General features: G+C 33.4%; 1 protein-coding gene across 1 annotated transcript in view; it reads left to right on the top strand.

The window, feature by feature from the left end:
• LOC149957328 (uncharacterized) overlaps nt 1–17,610 on the top strand; it is a 44,616-nt gene that overhangs the window by 10,231 nt on the left and 16,775 nt on the right. The window contains exon 3 of the mRNA XM_090166971.1: nt 12,701–12,759. Coding sequence (XP_090023097.1) covers nt 12,701–12,759 — 59 coding nt within the window. The remainder of the gene's footprint in view (nt 1–12,700; nt 12,760–17,610) is intronic.

The following is a 17,610-nucleotide window of genomic DNA, read 5'->3' as shown; positions in this document are numbered from 1 at the left end:
GAAAATTTCGAAAACTATCTCTTGCAGTTTCTGAAAAAAATGCCCAGTCAGAGCAATTCAAAACACCCTGTATAACGGTAGATTAGTATTACCATAAGTAACATAATACCCCTAAGTATGACATTAGGAAAATTTTCTACTGCATCCTTCCTTCACAGTGACGTCCAAAATTTTTAGAAATAGCGCCACTCGGTAGCGGCGGCATTAACTAATCTAACCCAACTTCCGGGAACGTGATTCCCGCGGTTTTGAAAACAGTAATTTTTAGGCTTAAGGCGTATATCTGCACTAATTTCGTTTTCGCCACGGAAACTTTAACAATGGAAGAAATTAAAGAAATTGTATGTATTTTCCCCAACAATATTAAATCTTTATATCGGGCAAATGGTATTATATTAGAAATTCACCAACAACTTGAAATTTGTGGATCACTAGTGTAGTATATTGAGAAGATCAATCTCATTGAAGTTTATCAATGTTACGCACCAAATACTGCAGACGTTAAAAAACCCTCAGCTTGTTACGTGTTTAATGTAAAAAAGGTTTCTCATTTAGTTTACGAATATTTGATTACAATTTCTTCCAGATTTTTACTCTTATAATTTGAATATATTTGTATTTTGTACCTGGATGAATGCCTGGTTTTGTCCGCTGCGATCAAAATAAAAATGAATTGATGAATTAAAATGTAAGAATTAACCTTTTTAAAACTTCTGGAATAACTTTTACAATTGCTAATTACGCAATAAAAATATTTTTTCAGTTACAACTTTGAAAATGACTATGTAATATTTAGTATTTAGGTATAATTTTCAGATAGAGTTAGGCCTAATAAGCCGACTACCAAAACGGTTATTTTATTTCTTACATTTTTTGGTACTTCATAATATTTTGTAGCGCTATATGATTGGCTAAATTTGAACTCCGACTCCTTTTCGATGACCAATAAAAAAAATCGAATCCCAAAGAGTATAAAACTTCCGTGTTACAGAGTTGCTAGTCGTTTTTCTGATTTATCGTTGGTGAAGAAAGGATGTAGTAATAAACAAGTTGGCAAGCCAAAATATACCTCTCCTCGGAAGCATTGTCCCTAGTGGTATTAATTTCTCGAGATGACCCTCTAAGTTATATCTCCCCAATTCAGAGTTATTTATTAATAACGTAATCCCGGTTCAATCCCGCCCGGTATAAAATTTTAATTTGAATTAAAATAATTGAAACGAAACAACCGAGATTAATTTGTTCAGAATATTATAAATTAAGTAGTTACAACAGTGAGTTAGACGAACTAGAACAACGCACAATTGAATTTAACCCTATTTACAGAATAATTTTATCAGTTAAATGTAATACGAAGCAAACTTTAATAAAAGAAATATCTACAGAGGGTATTTGTATTTTTATCGCTTACGATATAACAACACAGAAAACCTTCTTTAAACCACTTCACACGAAAAAATGATAATTAAAGCCAACAATACCGCCCAAAAGCTCAACACAATCAAAATTAAAATACAACTAGCGGTATTAATTTCTCGAGATGACCCTCAAAGTTATATCTCCCCAATTCAGAGTTATTTACTAATAACGTAATCCCGGTTCAATCCCGCCCGGTATAAAATTTTAATTTGAATTAAAATAATCGAGATGAAACAACCGAGATTAATTTATTCAGAATATTATAAATTAAGTAGTTACAACAGTGAGTTAGACGTACTAAAACAATGCACAATTGACTTTAACCCTATTTACGGTACAAGTTTAGCAGTTAAATATAATACGAAGCCAATTTTAATGAAAGAAATATCTACAGAGGGTATTTGTATTTTTGTCGCTTACGAAATACTTGCCGCATAGTTAACGCTCATTTTATTTCAACGTTCGCCCGATCAAGATACCGTAGATATCTGGTAGTGGACGACTCGTAGACTGTCGGAACCATCCGGTTGACGTTGTGACACATACCGCATGAAAAAGACCAAAACCGTCCAATTTCCAATATCATATAATGACTCGCACACCCAGGATATCAATGACTGCATTAGGAATCGTAGATATCCAAATATCCACACCACCAAAAAACTTATTAACAAGAAGCGAAAAACTTACGATTCACAAAGCACAGAAAGCCACTAGACTATACGTATATCAATAAATGACCGTAGAGGGAATAGTTAGGGTTCTTTATAAATAAACACAAACGAACCCAATTGATGAACTGCATTAAACATCTTAATCAGCCGAGAAAACATTAAAATAAATTACGACCGAGTTGAAAACCAGACCAACTTGATATGTTGTTAATAAATGAATTATTAAGCTTGAAAACCAATACGCTAAACCTAATAGATAAGAATATACGACTGAAAAAACTAAATAAATTACAAAAAACTAACGGGTTCTACCCTTTATCTTATCTGCTGACTGCGCTAAAACAAGATTTGACCATTAAATTTTTTGAAAATGCGACGTATACACTTTGAAGGTTCCGTCAAAAATTATCCTTTCCCAAACGTAAAGGTTCTCAAAACATTAATACACAAAAAATAAGTAAAAAGGTTCCTCCAAAAAATGAACCATTTTGCGGAAGAAGTAAATAATTTTAAAAGAATAAAAGATAAAACAAATATACAACCGCAAAAATAAAACATCAAATAATAGAAGAAAAAAATCTTTAACTCCATTCATTAAAAAAACCCCAAACAAAAGTACCAAATTGAAATAAAGCAACTTATTATATTAAATAAGATTAAGTCTTTATAATTTTTTCGTAAAAAAACCGCATTAGGCCTTCACAATTTCATTCGTAAAAAAATTCAAGACTTTGTTAACTATTATGCTTACAATGAGTGTTTTATTTGCAATATAGCTTGAAGTTATCGTTGGTTCTGTGGTAGAGCGCTCGACTGCCTAACTGAACGGCCCGGGTTCGAAACCTGGGTGACGCATTTGTTTTTAATCAAATGAGAAATCGCTAAATTAGAATTTCTTCGATGCAATAATTTAAATCTTCCACGAAATCTTGCTCTATTTCAATTAAACCAAAATTTCATACTCTATTAAATACGCTTTCGATAAAGCTGAAGGTCTAATTTTCAATGAAACGTAATAAGTGTCGGTGGTTCTGTGGTAGAACGTCCGCCTGTCAAACAGGCGGTCTCGGGTTCGAAACCCGCCCGATGCGATCGCAAATTGATACTAAGACGAATACCGTGAACAATTGGTGGAAACCCTGCCATTGGATGTTGAGAGGTAGCATTACACTAAGCACTCGGTCCGTCCCAAAAGTCAATAAGAAAGAGTTGGAGAGATACCACCCGTACATACACACCACAAACTCAACACCCACAAATGTCATAACAATAACACAACATTACCACCCTACACATAAACATTACAATAGCGAAATATCCAAACCACTGAATTAAACCTGTCGTGACGGCGAGCGTTGACGAAAAAAAACCACCAAACCAACCCTGACTGCAAATTAATCCGTTAACGCTCACCGTCCCATGGTGGTTTTGCAAACACGGTTTTTCGACTTTGTTCCCTAATTACTAGCAACTGCGAACGCAGAGATCTCGAGAAACTGCGTACGCAGTGATTACACTTTGCACCGAAAATGCGAACGCGTTCGCAGGCCTGACAGACCCACAGACCCACAGACAGACCCACCCACAGACAGACACGGTCGTTGTATAACCCCTCCTAGGGGACTTTGTCCCCTCGGAGAGGTAAAAATGCATGAGCAAGGCTACAAGTATCATACTTAGGGGTATTATGTTACTTATGGTATTACCATAAGTGTATAATATTTTTACATAAGTGTGACACTTCCTATTCTTCACATGCTAAAGTTTACTGAGAGCTATTCACAAGACAGCCTGCATTACGGGCTTCGTCGCCATTTTGCGTCACACGTAGTCTTTCACAGCGCCTAGCTAGAGGGAGATTTTCTACTTGTGATGACGTCACTCCGTTACTAGCTCTCAGTAAAATATTCCCCAAAGTGACAAACTTATGAAACAATAATATAGACTTATGGTATTACCTAAACAAATATTATGTCGTCTTGCGTGGTCGTGCACACTACTACATCATAAAAAATATGGAACGTTTGAGGGAAACGATAGTTTCAGTTTCACTTTAGGTTATGTAAGATTTTCGATTTAAAAGGGTTAATTCAAGATTAATAAGCTTGGTTACCAATTTACAATATGTATTATCAATGTCACGTAAAATAATGAAGTAATATAAAATATAGAAAAGAAAAAACTTACAAACTTTAATGTGTCAAATGAGTGAACACAGTAAAGAGAAAAACTATCCGAATAATCCGTTTCCGTTAATTTAAAAACTGAACACGATCGGCTAAAACTTCGACGGAATCGGAGCAACTTCCATCGACGGTTATTACTACGTTAGTAGCCGCTGTACTCAGGGAAGCGTAATAATACTAATACAGATGCATTTATTTTATATTATTAAAAATAAGACTACTTCCTAACACCGCCACTGCGCCAAATAAAAAAAAATGTTTACCTAATAGAACTAGAAAATTTGCGCCTCCAAAAATCTTTGCACCCGTACACAGTTGCGTACCCCATTTCGCCACCCCTGCACACGTTTTTAAGAAACTCTGCTAATGAAGTTTCTTGACTTTCTTCATTTATAATTATCCCCGATTTATCGGAAATGATGACCGCGAATATTTTCCTACAGACTGAAAAGCTCGTGCCGTGATAGAACAAAAGCAAGGTTATAAAACGAACTAAAAATGGGACCCCTGGAACTACGCCCCCCCCCCCTCCCCGCACCGTGGGGCTGCGGGGGCCATATTTACGCCACTGTTCTGCATTATCTACAAAGTGTCTGGACCTAATTTGTAATATTTCGCAGTTCTGCCACGTTGGACAGGTAGCATTAGCAAACGGTGCAGAGTAACTCCTCCTATGTTATGAGCAGCCAATCCAGTAGGAGCTACCAACGCCACACAAAGTTTAACTTGAAAGTGCATGAGAGCATACAAATATTCAAAGAATTACATTTATAATAACTTAATAACATTTATAATAATTTAATTACATTTATAATAATTAAATTACATTTAAAATAATTAAATTACATTTAAAATAAAATCTTTTACATATATATTAATTTCATTACATTTAATATTTATTTAAAACATTCGTACTGACCCGGATTGGATTCGAACATCCTAATGACACTCATTAAACAATTTTCGCCTTTGTTAGATTCGAACTTACCACATTACGATGAAATCTATCGCCTATAACCACTACACTACAATTTACACCGGTAAGTGCTTATTTTTATATCACATATTTTTTTACTAAAAGACCAAGGCTTACGATTCTCGAGCTTATGCATCGCATATGGACGCCATTTTATTTTATTTTTCATGGACCAAAGTCAGAAAAAGAGGCTAACACAACAAGGTTAAAATTTCTGACCAAAATGTTACCGCCATCTGGTGAGACCTATTTGTATTTATCTGGAAATATTAAATATTTTTAGAAAATTAATTATAAATTTTCTATTTAAATTAAATAGAAATTATATAGCAAAGGCACTCAATGAAACTATAATCGAAGTTCCTTTAAAACTTTTACCACTATACAACAACCCCTTTTACCTGTACCCGCGTGAAAAATATTACTATAGTAAAAAAACAAAATGGCATCTCACCACCCAAATCGCCTACTTTTTCCCTTAACTTTCCCATAGCGTGAAGGCAACGTGTTTAATGTTAAAAGTCGAGGTAACTATATATAACCAGGCGACGACTCGCCTGGTTATAATAATGTAGATTAATTTATAGTACCTAACGTTATAACTTTGTAAAGGACATTCGCCAATGCTGTTTTTTAGAAAAAAAAACCGTAACATAACAAGCGTTGGTGGCTGAGTGGTTAGAGTAAATCTCTGGCAAATTGATACTAAGACGAATGCCGTGTACAACTGGTGGAAACCCTGCCATTGGACGGTGAGAGGTGGCATAACACTCAGCACTCGGTCCGTCCCAAAGTCATTAAGAAGAAGTTGGAGAGAAAACACAATCACAACAAGCTCAACACCCACAACCGCCATAACACGAACTCAACATTCACAACCTACACATAAACATTACAATAACGAAATATCCAATCAAACTGAATTAAAACTGTCGCGACGGTGAGTGTTGACGAAAAAAAGCCGATCCAAACTAAACCCAAACCCAAACTCAAATCAATCCGTTAACGCTCACCGTTACACGGTGGTTTTGCCAACCCTTCGAGAAACTGCGTACGCAATGATTAACCTTTGCACGGATGATGCGAACGCGTTCTCAGGAGAGACACACAGACAGACAGACACGGTGATTGTATAACCCCTCCTAGGGGACTTTGTCCCCTCGGAGAGGTAAGAAAATTTAGAACTTTTTATTTATAAAAAACTTTTCAACATTTTTAATAATTGTTTTACTTTAATGCATTTCCTTGCTACCGGAAAGTGTATGTATTAACTTCACAAAGTAAGCTAGCATGGTTTAGACTTACTTAATGTTAATCGGTGTTTGAAAAAAAAATAAAACAAAATTACAGTTTCATTGAAAATTCGCTAAGTGGCTAATGTTGAAGTTATTTCTGTAAACTCAGAACTACTTTATTTATCTCCCCAATAGTTAGAGGGGTTTCCCCTTTCATAAAAAATTGTAGAAGTTAACGGTAATTGTGAGTGTAGGGAGCTGTTGGCTCGCGTGGTATGAATGGATGGCCACCACTCTCCTACGCATTGTAACTCAGCCACCTGTTTAAACGCATTAAAAGTCGCTAGATGACTTGGACCTAAGGTGGTGCATTAGGTATTAGCCTAGCTGATTATTATTAGTTAGCATTAATAGATCCTTAACTTAATGATAGTTTGAAAAGACCGGTGAAACACTGTTGAACGAAAGTAGTTCATCCAGCGACCGTATCTAGCCTAGTTGACATAAATCGATAATCCCAATAATCGGAACGGTTGTTTGTTGAAAGAAATGGCGTGCATATTTTTCTATAACAATGAAAGTCATCTAAGTAGAATAAAGTTCGATAATTTTTCTACCGGAAAATGAATTTTCTATACATAAACTTATCAGATATCTTTTATATTACTAAATATAAACAGTTTTGTATTTTAAAACTTTTTAAGTGGACCAAATAATTTAAAAATCGGAAATATATCGTGCCTGTTGAAGTACGCTTTCCAGATAAAGTTCAATTTCCTTATATATTTCGGCATTAACCGAGGGGTAAGATACTCTGCGAACTCGGTGTACACTGCCGTACCTTTGACAGTGCTAAATGGAACTCGCGAACTCTTGAAAATATGTACCTTTAACAGTGCTAAATGCAGGAACTCGGTGTACAGATTATCTGAGTCTGTCTTACCCCTCGGCATTAACTTACAGTTCTATAACGGGTATAAACTAGGGTTAAAACTAGTGAGCCTATCCGAGATCCCATAAAATGAATTGAAACTAAACAATACAGTATTGCCAAGTCCATTTGTTTTTGATAATTAGGGCTTTCAAATCTGTAAACGACTACTCAAACCAAAGAATGTGAATATTTTAAAATATAATCGGAAAAGGTAAGCCTTGAACCATTTTCATTAGGTTTTATGCGTGACTAGTTGATTTGAAATGATTCTAATATGTGTCTTTGCTTACTATAGTTTTAGCTTTAACTAACACAATGTTTTATATCAATGGTTCGAAGATATTATTTAATCACAGAATTGGTTTGATAGTACCTGAACATCGCCGATGCAAATCTGTTCGAGATTAGTCGTATTTCAGGAAGACCTAATGATGCAATTCTAGCTACTTGCACAAGTATTACTAATTCAAAAACGAAAGGCAACGATATTTAAAAATATCACAAGAAAAGATACATAATTTAATCAAACTTGATTTGGACTCGTTAATGTTAATATTGTTTTATCGGTTTATCTATCGGTTTATCTATTGACTTTATACAAGGTGTTACAATTTAAATAAATAGGAGAATACACTTAATGTATTATAAAAAGGTTTTATAAATTAACGCTTAGTTTCACATTATGTCTGAGTCTGACATGTCAGCAACAACAGTTTAAGAAACATCCGTTAAGAGTCAGCATTTTTAATTAGAACAGTATGTAAACATCAGTATATAGATGATAGAAAAAACCAACGCCTATTTAAAATTCACAATGATAAACCCGATTTAAAATGCATTGCATACAAGTCTATACAGAAGAATGATTTTAGTCTATTGGTTTAACCATGAATAAAATAACATTTTTTTAACTATAACTGCGCTATGATGTATCTTCTGCGACCGTTTTAAATAGAGATAGAGGTCCTATAAGTGACATATTTATATCGAAGCTTTCTTGTCTTTTATTTTATTGCGAGGGGCTAGTCACTCCGCGTAATCGGTGTACAAGCCCGTACCTTTGACTGTACTAATGACATTACGTGTAGTCTTTAGACTATGTACCTTTATCAGTGTTGAGTATGATTAATCGGTGTACAGGTTAGCCCCTATAGTTTGATTGCAAAAGTGTAATCGAAAGATTTAATGTTTAAAAGCTTCAGATATTTTTTATTATAACGTCCACAAGGTGTTCGTTAGAACGAGTTTTTGAAACTTCTTTCCACTTGTCCAATGAATTTCTTTACGCATCTGTGTGGAGTATATTCCCAGCTTATCTTCGATTTAATAAAAGAAAAAAAGTAATCAGATAGGCTAATACCCAAGGCACCACCTTAGGCCAAAGTCATCAAGCGACTTATAATGCCTTTAAACAGTATGCCGGGTTTAAATGTGTAGGAGGGTGGGGGCAAGACCTTCACGCCACGCGAGACCACAGCTCCCTACAACTACTATTACCGTTAACCTAGACAAGTTTTTATGGAAAGAGGGAACCGAAGAACTCGAAGAAAAACCCCTTTACAAGGTCTTTTAAGATTTTAGGTGGTTAAGAATTTTAGGGTAAATCAAGCTTCAAAGTGTAAATCGATAATCGATGCCGCTCACCGGATTTGTGTTTAGAAAAAGGTTAGATAAACAAATTAACACAGAACAATTTTTCAATCTGACATGTTTTCCAATATAAATACGGGTAACGTTTGTTTGAAAATCAAAACAAAGTTAATCGATTTAAACAAAGCTCTTTGTTTCAGGTTAACCAGAGAAATATTTTTAAGAATATTCGTATTATGGTGCAGGAAACATTATGTGAACTGTACAAAAGGTCTGTAAAATTTAACTTAAACCGGGTTAGCTTTATTTGTTTCAGATTCAAATTCCCTGGCCCTTTTAAAAGATTTGCCATCATTTTTAAGGCCAAAATTAGACACATTTTAAATTTATATTTTACTTTTATCAGACATTAATAATTTCAAATAAATTTATATTTCAGTACAAATGTTATTGCAAAATTAAAAAAATAGCAAAACTGCCAAGGAACTAAATAATAATCACACAATGTGTAAAAGATCTAGAGTAAAATTACCTTCGAAACGTATCAATATAAAAATTAAATTCCTGAATTTTTACAAATTCTTAAAATTTCCTGACCATTTCCTGATTTTTTAGGCATATTTTAAAATTCCCTGAACTCTCCCTGATATTTTAAGGCCTATTTACAAATTCCCTGATTTCCCTAATGTGTGGCTACCCTGTTAAATGAATCCAAGGGTGTCTATATTATAGACACGCGAATAGATAGTAGCAAAATGCAAATTTCAAAGAGGCCACTCAAAAAATAGTTCCGAAGTTAAAATTTCAAAGAGCGCACTCAAATTGGGGTTTGAACACTTTTAACACGTTTAGATTCATATTGGATAATGACTTTGAATATTTTGGCATTTTAACTGTGAAAGCGCTTCAAAAATGGGAAAAATAATATTATAGTGCTTGAATTGGCAATGGTTCTTTTTCTACGGCTATTTTTTAAATTATTATTTAATGGGCTATGGTCGAAATCCTAAATCAGTGATGAAAGTGCAAAATTGCGCATGAACCAGAAATGATGTGCTCAGAAACTTAAGCGAAATCTCATAAAATAAAATCAATCGAAATTCCTAAATATTTAAAGATCGTCGTAAAAAACCCTACATTTGTGAAGAAGCCTCACTTTTGCCTTTCGGTTTAAAGCCTGGGCTAAAAAACAGCGGAATTGGCGATATTCCGCGAACAAGAGTGGAATGGAAGTTCTATTTTTCGAATTTTTAAAAGGCAACGCAATGCGCTAACCAATCAATGTAGATCGTGCGTTGACGTCACTAGCTCATTACTCTCGGTTTGATTCAATTTGTTAGGCCTAAAAAGCGACGCGTTTAGTTTATAAACATTGTTATTGTAATTTAGTCAGATTGTCACGATGACTTCCAAACAAAAAAAAAGAGTGGTAGTCAACAGGAGTTAATCATAGAAGAGGTTCGCGCTTCTCCTTTTTTATATGACAAAGCAAATAGATGTTTTAAAAACAATGAATGAATGAATCGGTGGACTGCTATTGGAGCTATCTATGGCGTCCATTTTAATTCTGTGAGTCAGTAAAGATACAATCTTCAGCGCGTGCGCTATCGAAACCGCCAAATTACAAACCGCGGAAAAGCCTTGGAAAATCCGCCGGAAATATATTTGCGTAGAACAATTTCCGCCGTTTTTTAGCCCAGTGAAAACCAGGCTTTAAGCGTACAGTTTACAAAAGAAAGCAATGTGGTAAAAGGTACTTCCGTAGGCCGGAAAATAAGTTCGATTAAAATTGGAAACAATTCTTGGCATCCTTGAAAGCGCTTTTTTAATTTTATGTATAATTTATTTTACTTTCAATCTGCCGAACAAGTGCAGTTGTTTGTGAAAAGAGGTTGCAAAATCCTTTTTTTATTTTATAAGACAATATATTTTAAAAGGATGATAAAATACGGGAAAAGGTAGATTACTCCATAATTAAAAGGGATAATATATCTAAATCCTAAACAAATTTGAAGAAATTAAAAAACTTACTAATAACTCGTACCGATAGGTCTTCGAGCGAATCTCGGATCAAATAGATCGTCGAGTAATAAACTACATAAAAACTAAATAAAATAGCCAGAAATTCCCGCACGGTACTGATGAGTTCCAAATAGAACGAAACCGGTCTACCGTTGGAATTTCTGGCTATTTTATTTAGTTTTTATGTAGTTTATTACTCGAAGATCTATTTGATCCGAGATTCGCTCGAAGACCTATCGGTACGAGTTATTAGTAAGTTTTTTAATTTCTTCAAATTTGTTTAGGATTTAGATATATTATCCCTTTTAATTATGGACTAATCTACTTTTTCCCGTATTTTATCATCCTTCTCACAGTCCATAGGGGGTCTCTTCTAACTTAATAAATATTTAAAATACAGGGTGTCCACTAAAAATGAACCAGGGCGAATATCTCATAATCTGTTTTAGGTACGAATTTGAAATTTTCAGGTCACATAGAGCGTGTAGCGGGAACACCTACTATGAAAATGTCGATGACCTTGAACCATGTCTTCAAGGTCACTCAAAAATTATCTCGACAGCCGTAAGTGTTAGAAAGATGGTTCCAATTAGAAACGTATTCCACGTCACGTTTTACGTCTAAATTACTTTTACCCGAACAGATTTGACCAATAGGAAGTCGAGAAAATATTTACTAAAATCACTAAGGTCGTAAAAGGGAAAAATGCAAGAAGCGCTAATAACTCGAAAACAATTCGTGTTACATTATTGAAATTTGCTAGACAAGTTCATCGACATTTTCATAGTAGCTGTTCCCCTTACACAATCTATGCAACCCGAAAATTTCAAATTCGTACCTAAAACAGATTTTGAGATATTCGCCTTGTTTCATTTTTTAGTGGACACCCTGTATATTGTCTAATAATTTTTTGCTGTCTGACAGTATTTGACGTGTAGTTTTGGTTTTCATTCAGTATTTCAAATAGAAACTTTAGCCAGCCCGTCGTACGCTTGTTTCAATCTGCAGTAAGTAGATCGATTCTTTGATATCTTTCTGATTTCCTCGCATGAACGCTTACACTTTCCATATCATATTGAAAACAGATACCTAGGTTTTTTTATATAAAATAACTTGTTTTAAAGTATCTCTTACGTATCTTTATTTGACAAGTTAACGAGCACGTGCCAGATGATTTTCGGAACGTCCAGCACATTTCAAAACCGCGTGCATTGAACATTATTTCGTTAAAGCAATGTCTTGTAACGTAAAAGCAACATTTCATTTTATTTTAAAGAAACATTTATTTCACATCAATACGCTACTTATTTGTCACATGACAGTTTAGCATATTTAGCTCACGGAAGCTTATATGACAAGATGTTATAATTAATTAATAAGGGTACTAAAAGGGTCACTAAAGCCCCATTGATTACAAGGGGCTAACCGAAAAGATATCAGCGTGGGAATTTCAAGAGAAGCTATAGACTGTTCATGGGGGTAATATATTAATATTTTTGAGTAGTTAATTTAAATGAAAATGCATGTAAATTAAAGTTAGGACACACAGAAATCCTAGCTTCTAAATAATTTAAAATTTTAAAATAAAAAAATCTTGCAAATGATTTTAAAATTATGTTAAATTTAAATAGTCATTAATCCAATCTATATTTGGCTGATTTCAGTATGATTTCAACGAAGGTATACCACATCAAATATTTATGATAAAATTCCTTAACAACTAGTAAGTCGAAATTTTGCAAATCATGTTATCGTGGAAGTACCATTAGCCATTTTGTTCTAAAAATTCAACTTTATTTTAGCTTTCCTTTATCTTAAAGCATTTCTAACCAATTTTCGATTGGGACATTTGCTTTGTTAATTTATTTCTGTAACTTCAATTTTGTTGTAATCCGAAATCATATATAAATAATAATTGATTTTAGTTCAAAAGTGGTTTAATATTTCAATTATACTGTTGAACTAATGGATTCTTTCCGTAAGGAACATTTTGTTTACTCAAGGATTCTTCATAACAGGATGAGTTGCATATGATAAAACCTGTATTAGAGAAACTGCGCGAGCATCCTGGGGATTAATATCATGTTCTTAGGGCGTGAGCATCTTGTTTCGACAGTCTGAAGGACAAATTCCAGTCTTTACTAAATGGCGCGTTCCTGGAATTTTGTGATTTTATGAAATATCATACACACCCTAGATATTATTAATTCGGACTTCGCGGTTTTCAAGGGCATTGTAACTGCTGATAATTTTGACAGCACTTACAATGGCGGATTTAATCCTTCCACGTGGAGAGGTCGGGAGAGCGAGCTGACCATACATAATTTTAAGTGTCGTCAATGTTTGTCAATTTTTCTGGCGCTATAAAGCCCGAGACGTGGAAATTTCCTAAAGGGAGTATAACCTTAGCAGAGTAGGTCTGGCTTCTCTCCATACTTACTCGTAAATGTTGGCGGCAGCAAGACCTTCCCTACTAATGATGTACTCCCTTTAAGAAGTAGCAGAGGACAACGCATACGATATATTAGGTAACAAAACCAAGAGATAAAATACAACATTACATTGGGAGTTTTTTGGGGCTGTGGGAATATAATTACCAAAATATAGTTATGATATTGTAATTTAGTTAAATTTTTGAGAAATCCTAAAACCGAAACGTGAAGAAGAAAGTGGTAAGAGGCGATGGTTGTACGTTTTATCTCGGACATCAAGTTGTTCAACCTCTCTATTGATTTCATTGAACCTTAGAAGTCCAGCAGAAAGCAGCAAAATTAAGGAGTTGGTAAAATTAAGGAGTTGGTAAAATGTTAAATTGAATTATAAAAACTATCTTATAAATTGTCTTCCACAAAGTATATTATCCTAATTTTGAGGCTCCATTAATTGCTTCATTCTCCTGCAATTCTTCTGTGGTTGTTAAAATCCCAAATTGGTTTATAATTTTTATATTGTTGCATTTTTTAGTATACAGTAAATTTCTAAAATAAATATATTAATCTTGTATAGTGTGGTCTGTGTATATAAAATATCCCACAAGTCTCAAGATCTTAGGTATTTGAAATCTACCTCTTCTTAGAAGGCGCTTGTTAGAGGAGCCTAGCTATAAGAGTGGTTGTTTGAAGTCGTGTTTATTAGCGACCAAAAGCTATTTCTACACCCTCGTTTGGTTTCCGTCGAAAACTAGATAGGAAGGAGACGCTATTACCAGCCAGTGGCTGAAGTATTTAGTACGCATAGAAAACAAATCGTGTCGAGTGCCCTAATCTCCCTTTTAAGATATATCACGAACCAATCAGATAATTACATCCAAGGTTATGTAGAGGATTCTTAATTTTGGTGGCCATTTTCGATGATGGCGGATTTATAACCGTTCTAATAGGCGAGTAAAGAAATTGTTTGCCAGTTTTTCTCTAATTTTCACGTGGAAGGTATTTTGAAAAAGCGGGGAAAAAGAGGGTTATCCAGCCTAGAAAGAGGTTAAAAACAGATCCCCACGAGGCTGACAGTTCATTCCGCTTCGTATATTTATACCGTTGCGATTAGTGTATTTTTATTCGTTTTACCCTCGCCAATATCATTTGAGTTAGTTGTTTGGTTTAAGAGTTAATTGTTACCAATGTTTAATTGTAGGATCTTAAATCCCTTACAAAAACTTTCTTTAGAAATCTTAAGAAAATCCTATAGGGTCCTATGGGGCTCTAAGGAACTTAACTAAAGGAATTTATTTCTTAAGAATTCTTAACAAAATTCTACAGCAATTTTAAAGAATAGAAAGTAAAAAAAAATATATTTTTAAAGGAAAAATGACACTTATATTTTCTTAAAGAATTCTTAGGAACACTTTTGGAGACATTCTTTAAATTTATGAAAGGAAAATATCTTAAAGCTTTTCTTAAGAAATTCTCAGGAAATTGTATGGATGCTTTCTTAATGGTTTTGAAGGAAATAGGTCCTATTCAATTTCGTAGGAGATTTGTAGTAATATCTTAGTAGGCAGCCTGTAGGATTTTCAAAGGAATATTCCTGTTACAGGTTCTTAAGTGAATCTTAAGAAAATTTAAAGACATTTAGTGAGAAATTTTATATTAAATAATATCTTTGAGAAGGTCTAAAAGCGATTATCTTTATATTATTTTATATTATATATTTCATATTAAATTTAAATTGTATATTATATGCTAGAAAAAACATTTTACGATTTTATAAAAAATATTTGAGTTGTATAGCAATATAAGGAAATAAAATGACTAAGCCAGTGAAGTGATAAGGTTCAAAGTGGACCTCTCAATGACTCAGTTTAAGAAATCTCACAGATTAATTTACTTAAAATAAATATTTGGTTTAACTGGGCCAAAAAAGTTGTTTAGATTTCACAGAACTCGTTGTTTTTCTTCACGCATAACCAGGTTTTCACCAATATTTTGGAAATAAAATAACTAAGTGAAGTGATAAGGTTCAAAGTGGACCTCTCAATGACTCAGTTTAAGAAATCTCACAGATTAATTTACTTAAAATAAATATTTGGTTTAACTGGGCCAAAAAAGTTGTTTAGATTTCAGAGAACTCGTTGTTTTTCTTCACGCTAACCAGGTTTTCACCAATATTTTGGAAATAAAATAACTAAGTGAAGTGATAAGGTTCATTTGTGGACCTCTCAATGACTCAGTTTAAGAAATCTCACAGATTAATTTACTTAAAATAAATATTTGGTTTAACTGGGCCAAAAAAGTTGTTTAGATTTCAGAGAACTCGTTGTTTTTCTTCACGCATAACCAGGTTTTCACCAATATTTTGGAAATAAAATAACTAAGTGAAGTGATAAGGTTCAAAGTGGACCTCTCAATGACTCAGTTTAAGAAATCTCACAGATTAATTTACTTAAAATAAATATTTGGTTTAACTGGGCCAAAAAAGTTGTTTAGATTTCAGAGAACTCGTTGTTTTTCTTCACGCTAACCAGGTTTTCACCAATATTTTGGAAATAAAATAACTAAGTGAAGTGATAAGGTTCATTTGTGGACCTCTCAATGACTCAGTTTAAGAAATCTCACAGATTAATTTACTTAAAATAAATATTTGGTTTAACTGGGCCAAAAAAGTTGTTTAGATTTCAGAGAACTCGTTGTTTTTCTTCACGCATAACCAGGTTTTCACCAATATTTTGGAAATAAAATAACTAAGTGAAGTGATAAGGTTCAAAGTGGACCTCTCAATGACTCAGTTTAAGAAATCTCACAGATTAATTTACTTAAAATAAATATTTGGTTTAACTGGGCCAAAAAAGTTGTTTAGATTTCAGAGAACTCGTTGTTTTTCTTCACGCTAACCAGGTTTTCACCAATATTTTGGAAATAAAATACAGATTATTTATACAAATGACAGGTACACTTTAAATACATTCTTTATTCCATTTATTTTGAAATTTGCAATCTGAATATCAATAAATTTCAGTGCAATTCTTTATTAAAACATGTTCGGTTTATAAGGAATATATACAAAAATTCTGATTATATTTAAATAATATAAGAGATTTAAGATAATTAGTTATCAATTGCCCTCTAAAACAAACTTAATTACAATCAAATAGTCGTTAGAATCACAATTGGTTCTAATGCATTTCGTAATGCTGCATTCTTTTAATGAAATTAGGAATAATTTATTGGTTACTTCCACCTTATGAAATATTTGGCAAAGCAGGTATTTTTTTTTTAATTCTGTTATACTAAATATTTTTAAAACTTTACCAGACATAAACACACCACCTTGATTATTGGAATAAATGTTGTATATTTTGCCATATATTACTTCTCTAGATCTTTCAACAAAAATGTAATTGTTTTCAACTTTACTACTTTTACATTTTGCGCTAAAAAAATTGCCATTTAAAGTTATGTTTTTATGAACAAGTAAAGTAGAGGGATCAAATATTTTCTGACCTAATAGAAGCTGATCATTAATCTCTTGTTTATAAATTGGATTTGATTTACCCAAAATTATTTGGTTACTTATAACATTTTTTGTTGAAGGAAATAGACTATAATACTTAGTTAACGAATTAAAAAATGATTCCAAATGCGGTTTTTTTGAGAATGCCTTATTTTCTTTAACAAGTGAAGGTAAGAACTGTAAATATTGAAATTTCTGTGTAATTTGTAACTGAACAAACTGTGTACCGTTAAACAGTTTGAGGAGACGCCCATTGTTTGATTCAAAAGGGAATGCTGAATATGACCACAAGGGCCCCCAATTTGATACACATTCCATTAAATGATTAATGAGATGCACATTATATGACATATTTTGTAAGCCATAATTCACTTCGTAGCCCAATAAGAAATCTGATGTCATTTTTCTTATTTGAAATATAATATCACTTGAAATAGTTTTTGATAGTAAGATTATCGAAAGTTCAACTAATTCAATCCAGTTGTTATAGTATGGTGGTTTAAGTATTCCTTTTAAAACAATAGGTGAGTAAATTAAGGCCCAAGATCGCCATTCGGAAGCTTTCCAGTATGCCCTTGTTTGAAACGATCTGGGTTTACGGGAAAATTCTTTTGGAACTTTAAAACTG

The sequence above is a fragment of the Leiobunum rupestre genome, chromosome 2 (genome assembly GCF_980474605.1).
Source record: "Leiobunum rupestre chromosome 2, qqLeiRupe1.1.hap1, whole genome shotgun sequence".
NCBI classification, from domain to species: Eukaryota; Metazoa; Arthropoda; class Arachnida; order Opiliones; family Sclerosomatidae; genus Leiobunum; species Leiobunum rupestre.
The sequence above is the reverse complement of the archived record's forward strand: the minus strand, read 5'-3'. Positions and strand labels throughout refer to the sequence as shown.